At 38.1% G+C, this 20,317-nt stretch overlaps 1 protein-coding gene across 3 annotated transcripts in view; it reads right to left on the bottom strand.

Annotated features, from left to right (window-relative positions):
• dph1 (diphthamide biosynthesis 1) overlaps window positions 1–20,317 on the bottom strand; it is a 63,956-nt gene that overhangs the window by 9,990 nt on the left and 33,649 nt on the right. For all 3 annotated transcript variants that reach the window (XM_024277892.2, XM_024277891.2, XM_024277893.1), the window contains exons 5-9: window positions 18,822–18,976; window positions 16,602–16,723; window positions 13,087–13,155; window positions 12,383–12,539; window positions 9,973–10,073 (exon numbers count right to left, since the gene is read on the bottom strand). In XM_024277892.2, coding sequence (XP_024133660.1) covers window positions 9,973–10,073; window positions 12,383–12,539; window positions 13,087–13,155; window positions 16,602–16,723; window positions 18,822–18,976 — 604 coding nt within the window. The remainder of the gene's footprint in view (window positions 1–9,972; window positions 10,074–12,382; window positions 12,540–13,086; window positions 13,156–16,601; window positions 16,724–18,821; window positions 18,977–20,317) is intronic.

Raw genomic sequence — 20,317 nt, 5'->3', positions numbered from 1 at the left:
TAATTTTCACCCAGTTTATCGGCTGGCGAACTGAATGCACCACTGACTCTCACCCCACACTGCTTTCTGCCAGAGGAACATTCCACGCCCTGGAGGCAAATACATGCCACTTTATTCATTTTCATTTAACTCTTACAAAAAGGAAAAACTCATCTCAGAGTAAAAAATTATTTTTCCTCTTTTTAATTTGTCTCATCTGGGTTAGAGACACCAGCACAACTCTCCTAAGAGGGAAGTTGTCTGTAGCTATGTCTGAATTCCTTCACTACTAACTATATAGAGCACTATTTAGTGCACTCTCCATTTCGTAGTGATGTCCAAACCTACAATTCCAAAATCGAGTGCCCTAGAAACTTTCCAGAAGTTGTCATAAACAACATTGCATCCCCAGTATTCCTCAGCCATACCAAAGTAGCAGTAGAAAGTGTTGAACCTGACCTTATTACAGATGTTCAAAATTGGTAAGAGAAATAAAAGGTTTTGAATAAGCGAACAATCCTGGCATAGATTTGCCAAATGTAACACCTCCATCTTTCTCTTTTTGACCCATAACTGTTGGCCAATGACTGAAAGATCTTTAGTCACGCGGTTTTGTTTACAAACTTCTTTGACCTGGTCAACGATAGACTGCTTGACTGCAGTCTGAATACAGACCAAACGCAAGGTTCAGGACTCGATTCGGAATAAATAATTTTCTCAGTCTGAATACACCCTTAACCCTTGTGCTATCCCAGGTATATTGAGGTTGTGAGTGTGGTCATCTGGACCCCACAAGACTGCGCGCTTTGCTTTTTTAATGATTTTCGATTGTCACTGGTGTCCGTGGCAAGCATGAAATACTGTCCACCTTCATTCACATTTGTCATGGCATGGATAACACTTCAGTCTAAGGCTAGGGTCATTTGGACCCCAAAAGATAGCACAAGGGTTAGTCAGTTGCTATTCTACAAACAGACCAAGTGCTTTAACCCCACTGCAGACCGACCAGTAGGAAATATTCATCTGTTTGCATTATTCTCGACATTGTGACCTTTATTTTTAACAGCCAAGTACAAAACTATCCCCCGCCATGCTAAGTATTGATGTTGTTTTACAAATTCTGTTGGAAGGTCAGAGAGTTGTCAACATCCAATATGTCCACTAATACGTGCGCCCATGAACACTGCAGACCTTTCTCATCTTTTTAAGTGGGATAACTTGCAGAATCTGTGACTGACAAAGACTTTCTCTTTGCTTCATAGCGTCTATTAACGAGTCAAATTAAGAAAACGTTAAAACAGACTAAGGTGCCTCTTTAAATATTAAAAGAATGTAGGCGCGACACATTTTGGTAAGAGTTGCACGAAAAAACTGTCAACATTCAGCATTTATGATTAACAAGTACTCGTGTTCTGACATCTGTGTCCATTTGTCTGCTTACATCAAGCCATAACAAGCCCATTGCTCATTTTAAATACATCATTAGTATTTGACAGGTGCCAAACATCATTAATTGTAAGCTTTAGCTAAAACATAACGTCATAACCATGCCTCACTTAAATTGAAGTTTGAATACATATTCCCCCTCATACCCGGGGGTTAGGGACCGGAGACACGCCAAATCCGCAAATACAAAGAACCGCTGTAGTCGCACTGTTATGACGAACGGCTATGTCATTGGACTACACCCCACATGCGCTTTAATGGTCCAAGACTCAATGGAAACGCTCACTTGCCCGGACCATTCTAAACCGGCCAGGACCGGACCGCTCAAACAAGGCAATAGCGTTTGGTCTTAAGTAAAGAATTGTGGCATCCATACTGGAAGATTGCAGATATGTTAAAAAACAGACAAATAATGGGGCAATAATACCCATTATGTTTGAAGTCTAAGCAAAAATTAAGGCAAAAACTAGCAACATTCTAAATTTCAAGTAAAAAAAAAACCACATAGATGGTGGCTGAAGAGACAAGGAGGGACTTTCAGGTTTAAAAAGAATCTGTGGAATAATGATGCAAATCAGTGAAATGAATGATGCCATCCATGCTATTTTTTTTTTCAGAAAGAAGTGTAGGTAGTTTTTTTTTTTTTTTTGATCTGTAGGATCGAGAAATCACATCAAATGTTCATTTAAATGGGAAAGTAATAAAAGAAAAAAAGCATGAGAGGTGACAAATATTTTGACGAAGTCTTAAAAATACAGTATGGTTTTTGCTTAATGGTAAAAAATCTGAAATAAAGCAGTTACTTCAATACTTCTCTCCCAATCTTTCCTTTAAGGATCTGTTTACTTCAGCAGAAAGTGGAACCTTTCAACACAAAGACACAGAGGGGCTGGATTTAGGAGCGGCGAGATATACGCTGTGATCCACAAAGGTAAAACAGTTTGACATTTACTGCTGCTCTGCAATGTAAGCTCCAGTCTGGCCTCAAAGCATTAGCTGCTGCGGAACATTACATCCCGACACCCGCGCCCTGTAATTAGACCCAACCGTCGTCACTCACCAACGACAAGAATAACTCCAGAACCAACTCTAATGGCGGATTTAATTCAATTAACAAAAACCTTTTAAAATGTGGACAGAAATGAAATTTTCAAACAGAAAGATTTAGAGTGGACTGCGTTTGTTGTCTGGCTGAGATAAATGTGGTTGTGGTGTGGCAGAGATCTGTACAATAGTTTTAAAACCTGCTAGGGGACAGTCTAATTACACACTTAAGAGTATATGCTAATGGTGGCTCTCCCTCCATGCTTGAGTGTGTAAGTGTTTAATGACAGAGAAAGCCATGGGGGGGTGGGCTCTTCACTGTTTCTTTAAGTGCAGAATCTTTCACCATCCTTCCATCTCTCCATCTCCTTCCCCTTCATCCTTTGATTTTTCCCTCTGACATTGCTGGATTTCTAAGATTTTATGGTTTATGTGTTCTAGGGCAAGATGCCTGTGCTTTAACAAAATATTCTGAGCATGTAGGAGGAAAAAGTATCAAACTCTTCTTTCGCATGGGTTTAGTCTTAGAAGGGGGGCGCCTAATCAATATCACGGTCACTCTGGAGGCTTCCTCAGATGTAGTGTAAAATCAGGAGAATAAGTAAAAATGTCACTTTAATGATTTTAATAAAATGATACAAATATTTAACCCCTTCATGGTGCATTTTGCTAGTTTGTAACGTACCGTAAATCTAGGAGTGCTGAAGAAATTTTGCATCACCTTAAAAAGGGAAAAAGAAAAAACTGACATTTATTTCAATAATTGGAAATAAATTCAGACATGAAGGGGTTAATGCTCTACCTTCTCCTCTACACATAAATATAAGATTCACTGTATAAAAACATGGAGCAGAGGTAAGGTCATTCACCTACTGGTTTCTATAGAAACTATTTGAAACTAGATTCTGTGCTCATTGGTTATCACCGTATGAGCAGGATATGACATCAGCAAAAACTGGCGGGCTTAGAAGAGGAGAAAAACTGACGGTTGGTGGACAATTTTTTTTTACAGAAAGTCAAAGAGTTGATGCCTAATAGCAAAAGCGGTCTGGAAAAACTGCAAAAAAAAAAAAAAAAAGTACCAAAACCCATAAAATAAACAAAAGGACAAAAAAAGAACACATTTCTATTTTTACCTAAAGTCCCATTTTAATCATTTTTTCATCTATTGTAATAGTACTCCCAAAAAGTGTTAATTATGACTGCACAGTTTGACTACACAAAACAAAACAAAAAAAAGTGTCATACTTTTTGCAGGGCAACAGTAGTTCAACAGATATTTGCCTCTGGGTAAAGGGTAAAGGGTAAGCCTTTCCTCCTTTCCAATGATGCTGGTTTTCCAGAAATCCTGTCTTTTCTGTAGGAGATTACCTTGATTAGGTGTGTTTGGCCAATAATAAATTCACTCTATATTCACTGGACATATCAACCCCTCCCCTCTCGTGTTCCAAATAGGAAGTATCCGCTGGTTCCACGAGAAGGTCAAAATTCCATAGACTTCTATTGAGAAGTACAGTTAACTGTCAGAATAATCATTCTTGCTCTGATACCTTCTTATTACAAATTCAATTTTTTTAAGATTTTTTTTTTCCTTATCACAAGTTATTCGAGTTATAAACTGACCAATCAGATGCCTCAGTAACAGCATGTGGTGGCTCAGACCAACTGGAACCAATCACTGTCGACTGGTTTCAGAATGGCGGCAGCAGTATCAGGAAGCCACGGTGACAGCTTTGGCCTGATTTCGTGAGGGCTGGGGGTATGGCATTTCTATGGGCACTCTGTCCAGTGAATAATATACGTCTATGGTTTACACTGTCTCCCACTAGCTTATGGCCCCTCACACTCTAAACCTAACACGCAACAAAATGGTGAGCATTTTGAGCTATCCAACCATACAGTTTTGAGCCAGCTCCAAAGTCGTGTCTTGCCATAAGAAGGTTCTACGCCACAGTTATGAGTTTTTTCCAACTTCATTTTTGCGTTTGCTCCTGATTACTCAGAAATACGATTTTAAACTTAATTTTCTTTATATATGTCCTCCATCATGAGAAAAATAGCACAAGGGCATGTCTAAAAACTAGGGCTGGGAATTGATTAACTAATTAATCGGGATTAATCGACATTGATTTTTTTTTTGTTACAGTATTTGCCAGCCACTTATTATCTGCAAATAATCATAATAAGAAGTCACATGCAAAAAATGTACATTAAGAACGTTTATTTTTAACCCTTTGGATTCTATGGTCTAAAACTTTTTGTCTACTTTTGAATTTACCTCTATATTTTCAATTTGAATGACTACCTGTTTGCTAATTTGGTATCATTTTAATCAGCACAACAGCCCTGTTGCAACACTACCTTTATTTTGTTATTTTTCCATGTTGTATTCACACACTAGACATAAAATCATGCAAAAACAGAAAATTCCATCTGGGATTCATTTTGCTGTGGAAACTCCCAAAATGTTTAAAAAACATAGAATTAGTTTTTATGTGTAATTTTATAAAAACAACAAAAATCAAATTTGCCAACAAAGTAATTAACATGTTTTTGAATGAAAATACGAAAAAAAATCCAGACTAAAGTCACATCAGGCAGCCATAAAAATAAGAATTTTCCTCCTAAGAGGACTGCGGTTTACATTTTTTTCCCCCTTTTTTTCCTCTTTTTTCCAGCTTTTTCCTTTTTTCTCATAAACTTTCATTATTATGCTTGTGAAAAAAAATAAAACATTTTTTTGGGTGAAGTTTAATCCAGCTGGATTTCAGGTCGGCTGATCACAGGTGGGGGCGTGTCTGTCTTCTCTGAATCGTTTGCCTCACACGGCGTCAGGGGGCGGATCTTTCGCAGAGAACCGTGGAGTTATCGCAAGTTTTAGACAACGGCGATGCTCGTTATTTTGGAAAATTCATGTAGGACCCCATTCAAAAATAAAATAATTGCCTTTTTCCTCGTTGTTGGAATTCTAATAGCAGACAGCTCTTTTTCGCTGCGCCCCCCCCGCCCCTCATAGCTGTTACTACATTAGAACTGTCAGAATGATATCAGTTTTCCGCCTTATTTATTAAAATAGAAGATCACTTTTGTCGCAAAACCACAAATAATAGCCATATTATCTCTTTAATTTACTAAAATCTCAATCACAGAATGTAAAAGAAAAAAGTCTATTTCAGACGGAGTTTTATTGCAATGATCTCACAGCTGCACAGCAGGATGCCTGAGCACGATTAATAAATATTAACAAATTAATTATGTTTTATTAATCGAGCGCGTTAACGTGTCAACATTCACAGCCCTATCAGAAACATTTTTTTTATTAGAGTGAGTCTTTACACGAACAGGCAGTTTGCATGCCTTAAACTCTTGAGATCTAAGAAAAGTAGATGCTGTTAGAGAGAAGATTGAATCTTTCACTTTATATAGATGCACGCCATTTAGAAACTTAACCTAGCAAGTGTTTTCAGTGGGTGGAAGGCCAATGAATTACTTAGGCTCTTTATGGACTAAACCATGCTGCGGCCATTTTTTTTTTTTTAAAACATAGTGGGAGAGGATTTTTTAACATGCAGAGCAATATGATCCCACTAGCATTGTCTTTAAATTCACCGGCATGAATGTTGATTTCACAGATGTCCAGATTATCCATGCAATCTGCACTAATGCACACCCCTTCAGCACAGATGCTAGCTTTGCAAATACATATTCGGCCTCGCTGCTGGCATCAATTCCAAAGGTTGCATATATTTTCCTAAAACAAATTTGTCATTTTGCACGTTTGATGTAGTATACTATGTGGGGTTAGTACATTTAAGGTTCTGAGGGTTTGCAAACACTTCGTTCTGATTTTGTTAATATTTTACATAGTAATCGTGCTTCAGATTTGTATTCTAAGGCTCAACTTTGGAGTCCAACTCTTGTTTTCTTTACATCAAGGCTATACTTGCGGCTGAAACCGATCCCGCTGAAAAGCTTTTTGTGTGTAATGAGGCCTTGTTTTGGTTGGGCGAATCGTGTCTGCATTACATAATGTTAGACTTGCACTTATACGCCAGTGTGGAGAGGGGAGGGAAAAAAAAGGAAAGGAAAACAATGAAAAGAAAAGCTTGGACTGCATCGATGGCTTGCTTTTTCAAACACAGCCCCCTCAACTACCTCTCCATCCTTCTCTCTCAGCAACTCAATCTTTTTGAGACCTTCTGTCCCAATCGCACCCACTCCTCCCTCACACATCACACCTGTCATTACTCCACAATGAGAGGACAAATGGAGGGAGCGTGAGTGCCTGTGCTTGTGCCAGAGTAACTGGGGCTATACCGCACAGTGATGTCTTACCACCATCATGTGTTGCTCTTTCAAGGACGCTGAAAGACACATTTTATTGTAGAAACTTGGATATGAAGTTCCTTTCAAACACGTTTTGGTTTTGAATAATTTTGTACAAATTAAAAAATTAAATCAAGCTTTTTATGTTTTTAACATGTTCTTGTGACATTTTCTCATGATGGAGTATATATATAAAGAAAATTAGGTTTTAAATTAGCATGTCTAAATATGTATTTGTATTTAAACTGGTCCTGTCCAGTAACTGAACAGATATGATGTAGACGCTACAATCATAGAGCCACAAGCTCCCTGCCGCGCTCCATCCTGATGGATCTAATTACAGACAAATAGATCCATGTTTGTCTTCTTCGTCTGAGCTGGAATCTGGCTCAAAACTTTACGGCTGGAAAGCTCCTAAACTGCTTGCTAAGGCTTGGCAAGAGTCTGGTGATACGATACATATCTCGATACATGTCTCACAATATGATGCGCACCAGAACAATTTTTCACATTTAGGGTATGACTTAGAACTAAACTCTACCTGAATATGAATGTCTTTGATGGAAATAAAACGGTAAAATTTGCTTTATTTAACGATTTAATGATTAAGCACTGCAACTGTATCTCATATACAAGTTGCTTTTACCCACTAATTTATGGTGCTTTTTTATTCTTTTGGTAAATTAAGAAATATTTGGTTTTAAAGCGAACAGTCAACATTGTCTAACTGAACATTTAACAACTGCCAAATAGAGGTCTGAGGTTTAAGTGGAAAACAAAAGACAGAGGCTCATAAAGAATAATTAAGTATCGTCATGTCAACATTTTTAATTGATACAATTATCGCCGAACGAAATATGCCGAAATATCGCCAAATCGATTTTTCCCTATACCCCTTCCGCTTGCCATTTTTGTTGCACCAGTAATGTTAGGTTGGGGTTGTAAGGGACTATAAGCTAGCGGGAGGGCGTGTAAACAGGTGGATGATGGGAAATACCTTGGCCTTAAACCACAACTCAGAGGCGAATTCCAAATAAACTACTGCCGCTCTGCAGAAACTATGTCCTAGAAAAGACCTTTTTTCTTTTTTTAATTTTGGCTAAAAACGGCATCATTATAATTAAAAGACCACTGGAAAGATGTCCATAGTGGTACTTTAAAAACATACTGACAGGTATCAAGAAGTTTTATATATTTGCAAGAATGATTGCGATCAATAGAAATATTTGTCAGGTCCTCATAATAGTGCACATATAGGTGTTTTTCACAAATCTACAGGCACAAACTCCAGTTAAAACTCCAAACATAAATATTCCATCTGAACTTATCAACCAATCTGCAACTTTCCCCTGTGAGCAGCAGGCGACCTCATACTTGCCAATCAGAAGGAAAAATGATACATCAATTAATTAAAATGGATGTTTTTTTGCTTCTTGTATATAATTGTTTTTCAAAACAAAACATTGTTTTTAATTGTTTTCTATTGTCAGCCATCATGTCAGCAGGAGAAAAACTAAATCATCACAGGGGTCCGTCAACCAAGACAGTCCTCAAGATCACTCATGGTAGCCTTTTTTGATGAGCGTTAATTACAAAGCAATATGACAATGTCAAAAAAATGCAAGCCTCACATCATTTCAATTCTAATTCTTAATATTGTGCTTCTGTATGACATCAGTTGTGTTTGGAATCTGATCAACTCTTTCTATTTTGAGTTATTCCGAAGGAACATAAGGTGACATAAAACATGAACACAAAATTCTTCTACTGCTTAATACCTTTTAACTCTTAAACAAACTTATCACTTTTCTGCATTTAACTAAAAATCAACTGATTTTTTATGTTATTTAATTTTGTTTTATAATAACTTAAAACTGCAAAATGGCCTCTTTGAGTTATAACACTTAATTTTTCTGGTCCATGTTATAACATGTGGTTTTACAATCAAAATAAACAATTCAGTTAGTATATTTGTACAATGGTGACTTCTAAATTCATCATTGCAGGAACTTCAGCCCTAAAACTGAATCAAAGGAATGTAAAATATTCTGAACATCTGAGAAAGTAATAAGCTACTGTGATTGCAAATAATTACTTATGTGGAGCAAAAGTCTAAACACAAGAGTTCAGATGTCTGCCTGGGTTCAGCGCTCCTGAAGAGACTGCAGAGCAGACGGCAGAAATGGGAACCATCTGATATGCACAGTTCCACCTACTGTGCCAAGTGGCTTCTTCTGTTTAAGAGGGACTTCTGCAGTGGTGCTTCACCAGCAAAAACATTGCAGTATGTCTCATTCTGCCTTTTTGTCCTGACGCTGTGGACTCGAGCGAGAGTTCAGGTTTCACTGCATCAGCACATTGGCTCAGAACACACTGTCTGCTTCTCAACAAGTGAATTGAAATGCTCATCCATGGTGTCAGAAAGTTAGCAAGATGCTTTCCGGATTTTCACACATAACAGAAAACAATCTCTTTTCATTTTATGTCTGCTTCCCTTTTGATTTTTGGAGTTCCACTGCTTTACTTTGATCATATTTCATTATAATCTTTATATATTTTTTTGATAATATGTCAAAAAATTGAAAATGTTCCTCAACATGTTAACACAACATTCTCCAGCCACCCATTTCATCCAATATGTTACAGAAAGAAAAGACTGGAAAACAAACATGAGTGTCAGGAGAGGAAGCAGTAGTATGTTTTAGACAGCAGTGAACTCTGCAAGAACCCACAAATAAAAAAAAAGCATACAACACAGCAAATAAAAATAGGGAAAAAGAGTCAAACATAGAATTAGTGATTTTCAAAAAAGTAAAAATATTGTAAAAATAATGTAAAATGTTCACTTCTTTCAATCTTACTACAACTTTGGCACATCTGTTGTCACGTCACACATGGATTACACAACATTAAAATGTTAAATGTGTTAAATTAAAACAAAATAAGTATTAAAAAATCTTACAACACTTATTATTCACTCAAGAAAGTAAATCAAGTGCTGTGTAATTGCTAAGGTTGGACTATTATTTTGTCAGATTGCTGACAAAGCTCATATTGAAGTGACTCAGTTTTAAAAGTCTGATGTGTTAAGATCAATGCGCATTAGATTTACAAAGACATGCCCGGACATCTGAATTAGACGTGCATTAGTGTTAGAATGCTCTTGCTAATACTCACGCATCTACATCTGCCATCAGATCCAGTTTGCTTGGGAAAATCTCAGAGAGTAGAACGCGAGTGAAGGACTTCCCCAGAGACTGGAGCCTGGATTCCAGGTGCTGCACAGTAAAACGACAAACCAAATCAGAAAATCCTCTATATTTTTATTTAGTATTTTAAAAAAAAAGCATATTAAGAACCAAATGTAACTTTTTTGACAGTAATTCAGACGCTAATTGGGGGAGAAAATTATCAATTTTTTAAATTTTGTATAAATATAACAACAAATTTAATCCAGCAATCATTGTGCATATACAAAGAATTAATTTTACAAAATGAAACAGTGCAGCTCTCAATATTTAAAAATGTAAGATGTTACTGCATCATTTTTTAAATATGTTTTTTTTAAGTAAATCTATGCAATTTCTTTTTTTTTTTTTAAGTATAAGACAAGTTTAGGACAATATTCACATTTTAACAACATACAAACTTCTTTTTGCTCTTTATTTTACTTAAATGTGATTGCATTCGCTAAAGGTTGTGATTTTTCTTCATTTATTGAATATTTTTAACTTATTGTTAAATTAAACAAATACTTTACTCATTAATTTGGAACTAAACATCACTCAAAGACACGCAAATCTGAGTTTTTATGTGATACCATTTTTACCGAGGACTGCATTTGTTATGTGAAAGTAAGTGTGCAAAAAGCGGAATGTGTCGCACAACTATTGTCAAAACCTCTTTTGGTTTAATTCTATGAAGTAAGGCATTTTGTTAATGTTTTAAGGATGCTTCCTGCATGTTTTAAGGTGGTACTGAAACAAATCACATTAACAATGGAGGTTACTTGTCAAAAAAGTTAACATTTCGAGGTTTGACTAAAATCTATCTCAATTATTTTTGTTTAAGAGACCAGATCATGCATGGAACTTATGGCAATGGTATTTTTGAAGAAATTCATACTGTTGAAGATTTTTTTTTTTTTTTTTAAAAACTCTTGCAACTAACTATGCACTGCACGCCGTTTCATCTAAAGTGTGCTGGTCCCTGGTAAAGTCGAGTGAGCCCTATCCCACCTTCTGAAGAAAATTTCTTTGGAAAAATTCTCCACATATCAGTGAATAAAAGTGTTTAGCCAGAATGAAAGAACTGTAATCCCGTATTGACTTTCTCTGAAACTGAGAGAATGAAGGGGCGAAGGCACCCTGACAGAGTAAAGAAGTAGTGGTCCTTTAGTGAGATAAAGGTACTGCTGATATCCAGTGTCCTTGGGGAGATTAGAACTTTTTTCATATGACTGTACTCTTATCAAAGAGTTTTGACCTCTTTCCCTTGTAAGGTTATATGACACAACACATTTTAATCCTCAGAAATTTTGTGGGAGAGTTTTTTTTTTTTAATTCCCATATAAATCCATTCTTTCTTGCTGCTACCCAAAAGGAAAATGTTTCTTTGTGTATTTTGGTTTTTTAATCAATCCAAACTTCATCCTAAGAGTCTGAATTATCATGGAAAATTGCTCCTGGATTCTAAATCAAGACCATCTGAGAAACATGTTAATAAAGTGAGTATTAATTTTTTTTTTTTAAGATTTGGCAAATGGTTTAAACACAATAAAATACATGAATTGTGTTGACATTGATTGTATGTGTAATTTTTTTATTTAAAAATGTTTCTAATTATAAATTCTGGAATATAAGGGATAGCAGAAGATTCAAAAACTTCCAGCGTCGGTCGCTACAGCGGAGCTTGCTAGCACACTCTGCTGTCCACTGGGCGGCTGGCTATCATTGTGAGCAAACCCACTGAGTGCCCACTTGGGGAAACACAGGTGGGGCCACCACAAAAGCCACATTTTCTGCCCACTTTTAAACCATATGGGGCCCAGTTGGCCTTGCTGGCTGGGGCACGAAATAAAAGTTATACATTGGTGCTACATGCGTGAAAAACCCGTTTTGACATACGTGAAACAGTCTTGGAAAACTACAAATGTGTTTATGCATCTTGCAAAAATCACGCACGGTTGAGTGACATTTGTGTGATAATTGTGCATAAACTACGTTAAATATACATAAACTGCATAATTCTCCACCGACCAAAAACTTTTAACAGCTAAAAAACAAAATCACATAAAGACCCATTGGCAGAAACCTTCGCACATCGACAAAAGCAAGAAACGCTTAAGAATTACGTATATCACAAATGTATCATGTAAGATTGAAATGTAATCTGTGGACAAGTCGCAAATTATACGCAGCGGCTGAATGACACGGCCTTAAGATGTGAAATAACTGATTTTTATTGCGCAGAATCCCTGTAACACAGAACTTCTTGGCTAAAAACTTCACATAGAAAAGCTTTCCGGTCTGATTCACAAATGGTCTCAAGGCGAAGAACCTATTGAAACTTGAAAATGCAAACTCACCTCGAGCACTTTGGGACTGCCCTGTCGGCCAAGTGTGCCCAAGATCAGGCCCCATCTACGAGCCAGTCGAGCCTCTGCGATAGCCTGCAGCCTCAATGCACGCATGGCCTCGTGGTCGTAGTACTCCCTGGAGAACACCTTGCTGTAGGGGTCATATCTAAGATCAAACACCAACAAGCACAGGCCAAAGCTTAGAGATGCTGCCAAGATGTGTGCCTGAATATTAAAAACATCAGCATATTACGAGCTCCTGTTCAGGTACCTATCCTGAGGATAAGATGCAAAATCCAATCATGAAAAGCCATCAAGTATGACAGGAGCTAGTGTATCTTAGGGAAAATAGAGGCATTTTAGAGCTTCTAATCTCCTTTTTTCAGACACAAGAGGTACACTTGAGATTAGAATCTTGTTTACAAGAGAGACCTGATCTTTGCTCTCGTGCACATGTCTGTTACAAAACTACTTTTCTATGCACGCCGAGGAAGTCATCCACTTCTAGTTCATCCTGTCATCGCAATGCAATTACGGTCAACCTCACTAATGATTTTTAAACCACACACCACACAGACTAATCTATACTTCTCTATTTAAGATTTCTGGTTTCCAAAATGTACACTTAGATGTTATATTTGCAATTAATCCACAATCCTAAAAAAGTGTGACACAAATGAAGAGCAACAAACTATAATTTAGTTCTTTCATACCTATAGGCAGGAATATCAGGGTTTGCAATCATGATGGACTCCAAGTGAAACCTTCCATCTCCAAGATAACTAGAAGAAAATAAAAGTAATCGTTAAATAAGAAGGAAAAATGTAACAAATTTATGATATAGTGTCCCATCTTTTCTGCAATATCTTATGATTCTGTAAATGTGCAGTCAGATCAGTGTTTGAAGGCAAAAGGACTTTCCACTTTGGTCCAAGATCACTTCTCCAATGACGGGAGCATGCTGTTTACCCACAACACAGGTTATTCCAATTAACCCAAGGTTTGACGCTGGGAATTCACTGGAGCACAAGTCCAGACAGAGTTCACCAACCAACATAAATGTAAAGCAGCATCCTGGGCTCTGAACAAGAGTTTTTAACCTTGCAGCCTCTCTAGGATCACGCTGAGGAAATCCGTCTAATAGCTTGAGGGTTTTAAATCAGTTTGAGCATTCTAATTAATTTTCTCAGAATAGTTTTTGCTTCCAAAAGCTACAAACGAGCATCAACAGTCAAACAAAAACAGGACAGGTCCAGCTTTAGAGTTTATGTAAATGTCTGCAACCTTTTACAACCTCAGTGGAAAAACAGCAGAAAACTAATTTAAGGCCAGCCGGCAGTGCATTGCATCCTTTTGCTCACAGAGATCCAAGACCCTCTCATGATGATGTTCAAAAACAAGCCTGCTGCCCTTTAACCACATGGCCTCAACACTGTGTTGCCATAAGACAATGATTCTGAGTTTCTCAACAACCACAGCCCTCCTCTCTATATGCTATTGTTCCATTCAAAATAGATTTTTATATAATGAGAAATACTATGTGATGCTTTTTGCGCTATCGTTGCACTGGCAGATCTTGGTATTGTTCCATTATGAGAAGGAGCTGGAGCATCGTCAGCAGATAGAAATGCTCCACTGATGATTCTTAAAGCCCCTTTCAGTGCACTTTCTGCGCGTGAAGACGGAGCCTTTTCAACGCTTCGAGAAGCGTATTAAAGACCGAGATAATGCAATCTATAAAATGCTCGCACAGTTCATAAATGAAATTACAACTTGTGCAAATACCATTTCTGAGGCACTGAGTCATTTCTAATTGATGAAAGATAACCCAAAGTTTAATATTAATGTACGTACTTAGTAAATGTGTGACGTTAAGAGAAGTTTGATCCGTGGAGCTTTTCTGTGGGATTATTATATACATATATATAGTCTTCTTAACAGAAAAAAATGCAACTATTTAACCAAAAAATACATTTTAAAATCACCTTTAATTGTAAATCATTATATACCACCCATGCTTCCAAAAAGATCAATAAGTATTTGTGAAAATTCATAGTTGTGATTATGTTTCTGTTTGTAAGTAAAAACATATTTTTTCCTGGCAGGTTCCCTATTTCAAACTATTTAAAATAGTGAAAATATAAAAGTTGTAGTTATCTATTATATTCTATATGAAAAAACAATGAACTATTTAGTGCATCACAAAACTGGCCCCTCTAACATTTGAAACGTTTAACAGATTCTCCCCTAGCTCGCTTTCAGTGGAAGGGGTGTGGCTTTCCAACAAGCTCACTCCTGATTGGCGAGAGTGGCTGCCATAGAAATGATGACTCAGACCGACTCGGACCAATCACAGTTTACTGACATTGTCTGGTTCCAAAATGCCGAAGTCAGTACCGCAGAAAAATGGCAACTGAGTGGCCGAGTCAGACCAAAGACTCTAAAAATGGGACCCAGTCTCTCCCTGCTTGACAGTCAGCATTAACCCTTGTGTTATCCTAGGCATGCTTACATTAAAAGTGTGGTCATCTGGATCCCACAAGACAACACGCTAAACTTTCTTTCTCAAGGTTTTTTTTTATCTTCACTGGTGTCTGTGGCAGACATAAAATCCTGTCCACCTTTGTCATGGAATGGACAAAATAAGGCATCTGGACCCCAAAAGATAACACAGGGGTTAAGTGGTTGCATTGGGGGTTTAAAACCACCAAATGGTTCTGCAGCTCACCGCTCCCCTATGGGGTCGGTCAAATGTGAACAAATTTCACACACCCAAGTACATGACATTAATTGGACTTTTGACTTTCGTTGGAACTGGAGGCAAGGCATTTTCTATTGGTGATGTCACAGGTGCTTTGTCTTTATCTATATATGTCAATGTGCTGCACGGACAGCATGTGCAGGTGATAAACAAGTGCTTAACAAACTATCCTCCGATTGTCTACATTCCTAATTTTTAACACTCAGTCTGAAAGCAACTGGGGGTGGAAAAAAAAGAAAAATCTGTAACACAAGCCCGTATCTAACGTGTTGAATAGAGTTCACTACGATCTGTCGGCTGCTGAATGCCCATATAAAAACATGTGCATGAACGTTTTTGCCCTACGGGTTTATCAATGGTCAACAATCTTAAAATGCTGTGCATCACCTGCACAGATTTGCCTATTCTTTTGCCCACAAACAGCCCCGTATCCACCCATAATGGCTGTTGTGACTAAGGCAATATCAGTCTACAGTCAAAAGTGTTCCGTCCCTACGCACTACACTGACATATACACTGCACAGATCATCTCTGATGTCACCCATTGGATTCTGATTGCAATGTGAATCTTATCACGTATACTGAATGTGCATGTAAGAAAGATGAAAGGAAGGTATCAACTCAGGTAGGCCTATTGATTCTTCCCAGCTCACCCTCCAGCTCCCAAAAGTGACACATCAAAGACAACCTACAGTGGATTAGTTGTTAAAACAACTTTAACCTTTACACTACTCTTTCCCCGTTAATGCCCACTGCACAGCTTGTTCATGTATAGTTGTTTTAATCTCATGCGCCACAAGGCTTTAATTGCATCGACTAATGCAAACTGTGTGTGGATCAGACACAGGAGGAGATGCACCTATGCATAATTGAATTAGGGGAATTACATTATCTCTTTGTGAGCAACAAAGCACACCGTTTCCACTGTAGACCAGGACAAGATGCATCGACACAAAGCAGCTGTGAGCGCGCGGCTAGCTGCATCTGTACACTACATTTTGAAAAGAGTGACCTACGCAGTGTTTAGATTTAAGAGACACCGGCAGTATTGATCAGGTTTGTCTTCAGGAATAGAAGGCAAAAAAATGAAAAGAAACAAATTTAGTTCATCAATTTTCATCAATACGTTGTAAAATAGTTTTTTGAAAGACTTAAAAAATGTCAGGTAAATCAAAATCAGTTATTCTCTCAGTGGGTATTTTTAGTCTGTGTGTTCTAGATCAGCATCTGGCTGTTTCTGGCTCTACGCAGCAAACAAACAGAGTTATCTCTTCCAGCTACGTCTCATGTGACTGGAGTATTGTCACACTGATTACTACTTTCACCAGATGGGTAGGCATGGCATTGGCATGAGTATCAAAGATAAGGTAGGAGGTGAGAATAGCTCAATGAGTCACAGCTAGATAAACTGCAAACAACAAAAAAAGACAAAAACAAGATACTTGGCTGGAGAGTTGTGTCACTTACATTAAGGCATCGACATGGCGATCCAAGCGGGGGGAGGTGCAACCCAAAATTTCACCTGGCGACAGGGGGCGACACTGAGGAACTAGCACATCATACTGAGGTTTTAGGGCTGAACTCACAGCCTGCAAAAGTAAATAAAACAATGTAAGATTTAGAGAATAAGCAATATTATGTGCTTGTAAGTTTTGATTTCAGCATGAAGATTCAATTTTTTGACTAAGATACAGAACAAAAAACACACTTATATGAAAAAAATAATACTTTTTCTATTGTAAAATCGTTCCCAGTGATCATTTTATTAAGATTATACAGTTTTTTTGTCACTTTTTTAAGACATTTTCTGCAGAAATTCGTATTTAGTTTGTTGGTGTAGAAGTTAGTTCCGCTAATTTCCCATCAGCCCTTTGTTTACAATCTCTTCCGCTAGGTTACAGCACCTCACAAGCCTAAGCTAACATTAGCGTAGCATAAAAAAATATAGCAATCAATATCAGAGCTATCCAGCAGCACAGTTTTGAGACAATTGGCAGCTCAGAAAGGGAAAATAAAAACCAGAGCTTTTTCAAAACACAATTTTCATTGGACTGGATCTTTAAGGAGCTAGCTGGGAAAAGTATAAACAGAGAGATAATGGTAAAAAAGGGGTGGATTATCCCAGGCTCACACTGCATCCGGTCCGGCTCCAGTGTGGACGCCAGAGCGGTGTAGTCAAGACAGATGACTCACATTGTCTATGGATGACGGCAGTCCTCCTGGAACCATAGGCTCTGCTGCCGACCTCACGAGACTTCAAACTCACGTAGGTTTACGCAATAACCCGCCATTTACATAGGAAGTACTAGTGAAAAAACCCTCATTCTGCTGTGATTTTGAATTATATTCACAACACTTCTTTTTCTGCATGACTCATCTTCATACAATGGGTAAGCGCACAACTTGTGGTAATACTCTTTTCTTATTAGGCCTAAATGTACATCTTTGACTGTATTACATGTACTATGTAACAAGTAGAAGAGACCGAGTTTGGTTGTCACAATTACGTAATGTTTACAAAACTGTGAAAACAGCAAGTACAGCAGAAAATAGGTTTTATTTTGAAAAATGTACCGGATGAATTTTACACTTGACCGCATGGTTTCCGATTTAGCTTGTTAATAGCCTCAACTTCAGAAAAAAAGTGTTTCCGGAATCCGCCAAAAATCTGAAGCCAGCGAAACGGATACAGAGTACCGGAGAGGCCGGACCGGACCGGACTGGATGCAATGTGAGTGCTTCTCGCACTTTCCAAGTTACATAAACACTCGAGCATCTGAACCGGAGCTGGACCGGATGCAAAGTGAGCCTGGGGTTACTCCACGCCAACAGTCCCGCTCACAATCCACAGGCAAATTTCTGATGAACTACTGTGGCTTGGCAGAAATTATATCAGCGGAAATTACACTTTTTTATTGTTATTTGGCTAAATATGGCATTATTATCAGTAAAAGACCACTGGGAGCACTTTTAAAAAAGGTCAAAAGATGATTGGACTGGGTCTTCAAGTCATATAAGCAGTTTTCTTCTTAAATAAATAGCAAAAACTAATTATTAACGTTTTTTTCAGTCATTAAATGATTACATGTATAAAGCTGTTGTGTTACCAACATGGCAAAGCACCATAAAACAGGAGTAAGCTGTATGGAACCATGCATATGCAGCTGCACTGAGGCGCAGGAACACACATGCACACATACACATGGACACGCTGGAAACATCCAAACCTACACTGTTACCCAAGAGGGCACAAAAATAGCAGAAGCTACATTAGCGCAGGCCCACAATATTGGTGGTTTGACTTAGCAAATGAAAGCAACCGAGCACATGATGGAAACGAGAATGCAGAGGGCCTGAAAGTGCACTGCCGAAGCCTAGCACACCAACACTGTAGCTGTTGCCACTGCTTATGTAAAGCACAGTCCTGCATGCTCTGCGAGGTCATCGCATCTTTCAATTCAAAAATAACTGCAGCCAGGTTTGACAAACCCACACTTTAGAGGAGTGCTCATACTACTGTGCTGTGTAACATTATATAACTCTGATAATGCACATGGGTGAGAACTGTGTATGTTTTTTCGTCTAGAGAGGGTAGTTCGAAGGGTTGGAGTCTGGTCCTGCTCTCCCTCCTGACAAAAACAAGCTCATCCGTATGCACAGGATCAGGCAGCAGCGGTGTGGAATCACCTGCAGTGCTGCCACAAACTGAATAGTGCTGACGAGGGCCAAAGATTGTCCAGGAGAAAAGTTGAACTTGACTGTGTCCAGGAAGTGCGCGTTGTCCATCTGGATATCCACAAACACATACAGCATCTTAATGCCTGCGGTGGAATCTATGGGGACTGCAGGGAGGAAGAAAAAAGAAAAAAGGAAAAACAAAGGAGAGAGATGAATTATTCACTCTTTTATATCAGATAAGCCTGCATTATATGCACTATTGATGGGCCTCAAACATTAATGTGCTGCACATGTTCAGCTACCTGGGAACCGGTGCGTCCACACACATGACACAGCCGGTGCAAACGTGCGGACTGAAACTCATTCAGATCAGGCGTTCCCGTCGCACGCGGGAACTGATGCAAAGACTTCAATTATTCAGGGAAAGAGAGGGACACATGCAATTTCCATTAATGTCGTAAATTTCACAGACCATTTAGTTTGCGCCCGGGCTGAGGAGGTGTAGCCAAAAAACGTGCCCAGTTAGATGGAGAGCAAATTAGGCGAAAGTCCAAGAAAAAGAAGAGCAAAGGCAGCAGAAGAGACCGGGGGGACAGAGGAATCACTGTTTGTGTTGATCATCACAATTATTCCTCCTCTTGTGTTACTTTTAATTTCCACATAGGGGATTTTTTTTGTTCTAACTAAACAAAAAAAAATCAACCCTCTAAGGTGAAAGATGTCATGACCCAGTGCATTTTACTCAAAGGTCTTGATTAAAGCATCAAACATTAAAACATAGAGACTATTAAAAGAGCGATCATAATTATGAATAAAAGTTGTATCTTTAGTAGGCTAAAGACCACCTAACAGTCATAAATAGCTAAATCTAATTATTGCAAAGAAATAAAGGGAAATAAAAGGCCATCAAACTATATAAGGGCAGTGATATAATCTTCTAATTAAATCAAATCAAATAGAAAAGTATAAATAAAAATCAAAACGCTTCCTATAATGGCAGTAATTATAAATATACCCCCAAAAATTGAAGATAGATAGATACTTTATTAATCCCAAGAAAAATGTAGAAGTACTATGCAAGCGGTGTCTCGACCGCAGGGCAAATGTTCAGAAGGGAACTCACGTGTAAAACGTATCAGAAAGTAAAAAGGTTTAGAGCAGATGAATAAAACTCTAGACTGAGACTAACAGCTGTCTGTTGTTGTTTATGGGCGCTCCCAAAACCTAAAGGGCATCACAAAGTGAGATCGATCCGTGTTCAATTTACCACGTAGCCTTAGTGCACTTAGATTTTGCAATTAGAGACACAGTCAATGAGACAGACAGAACTCCCTCGCATCATCACTTGTTTTACTCCCATGCTGGAATGGCAATGAGGTCAATCACAACAAGTTTGTTAAAGCTCATGCAACCAAATATGTGGACTTTACCAGCGACAAGAAGAGGTAAACAGACATGAGCACAAAAAAAAAAAATAAAGATCCTTATATAGCGGCTGGTTTATT

Source organism: Oryzias melastigma, linkage group LG13 (assembly GCF_002922805.2).
Source record: "Oryzias melastigma strain HK-1 linkage group LG13, ASM292280v2, whole genome shotgun sequence".
NCBI classification, from domain to species: Eukaryota; Metazoa; Chordata; class Actinopteri; order Beloniformes; family Adrianichthyidae; genus Oryzias; species Oryzias melastigma.
Note: the sequence above shows the minus strand (reverse complement) of the source record. Positions and strands in the feature narration are given on the sequence as shown.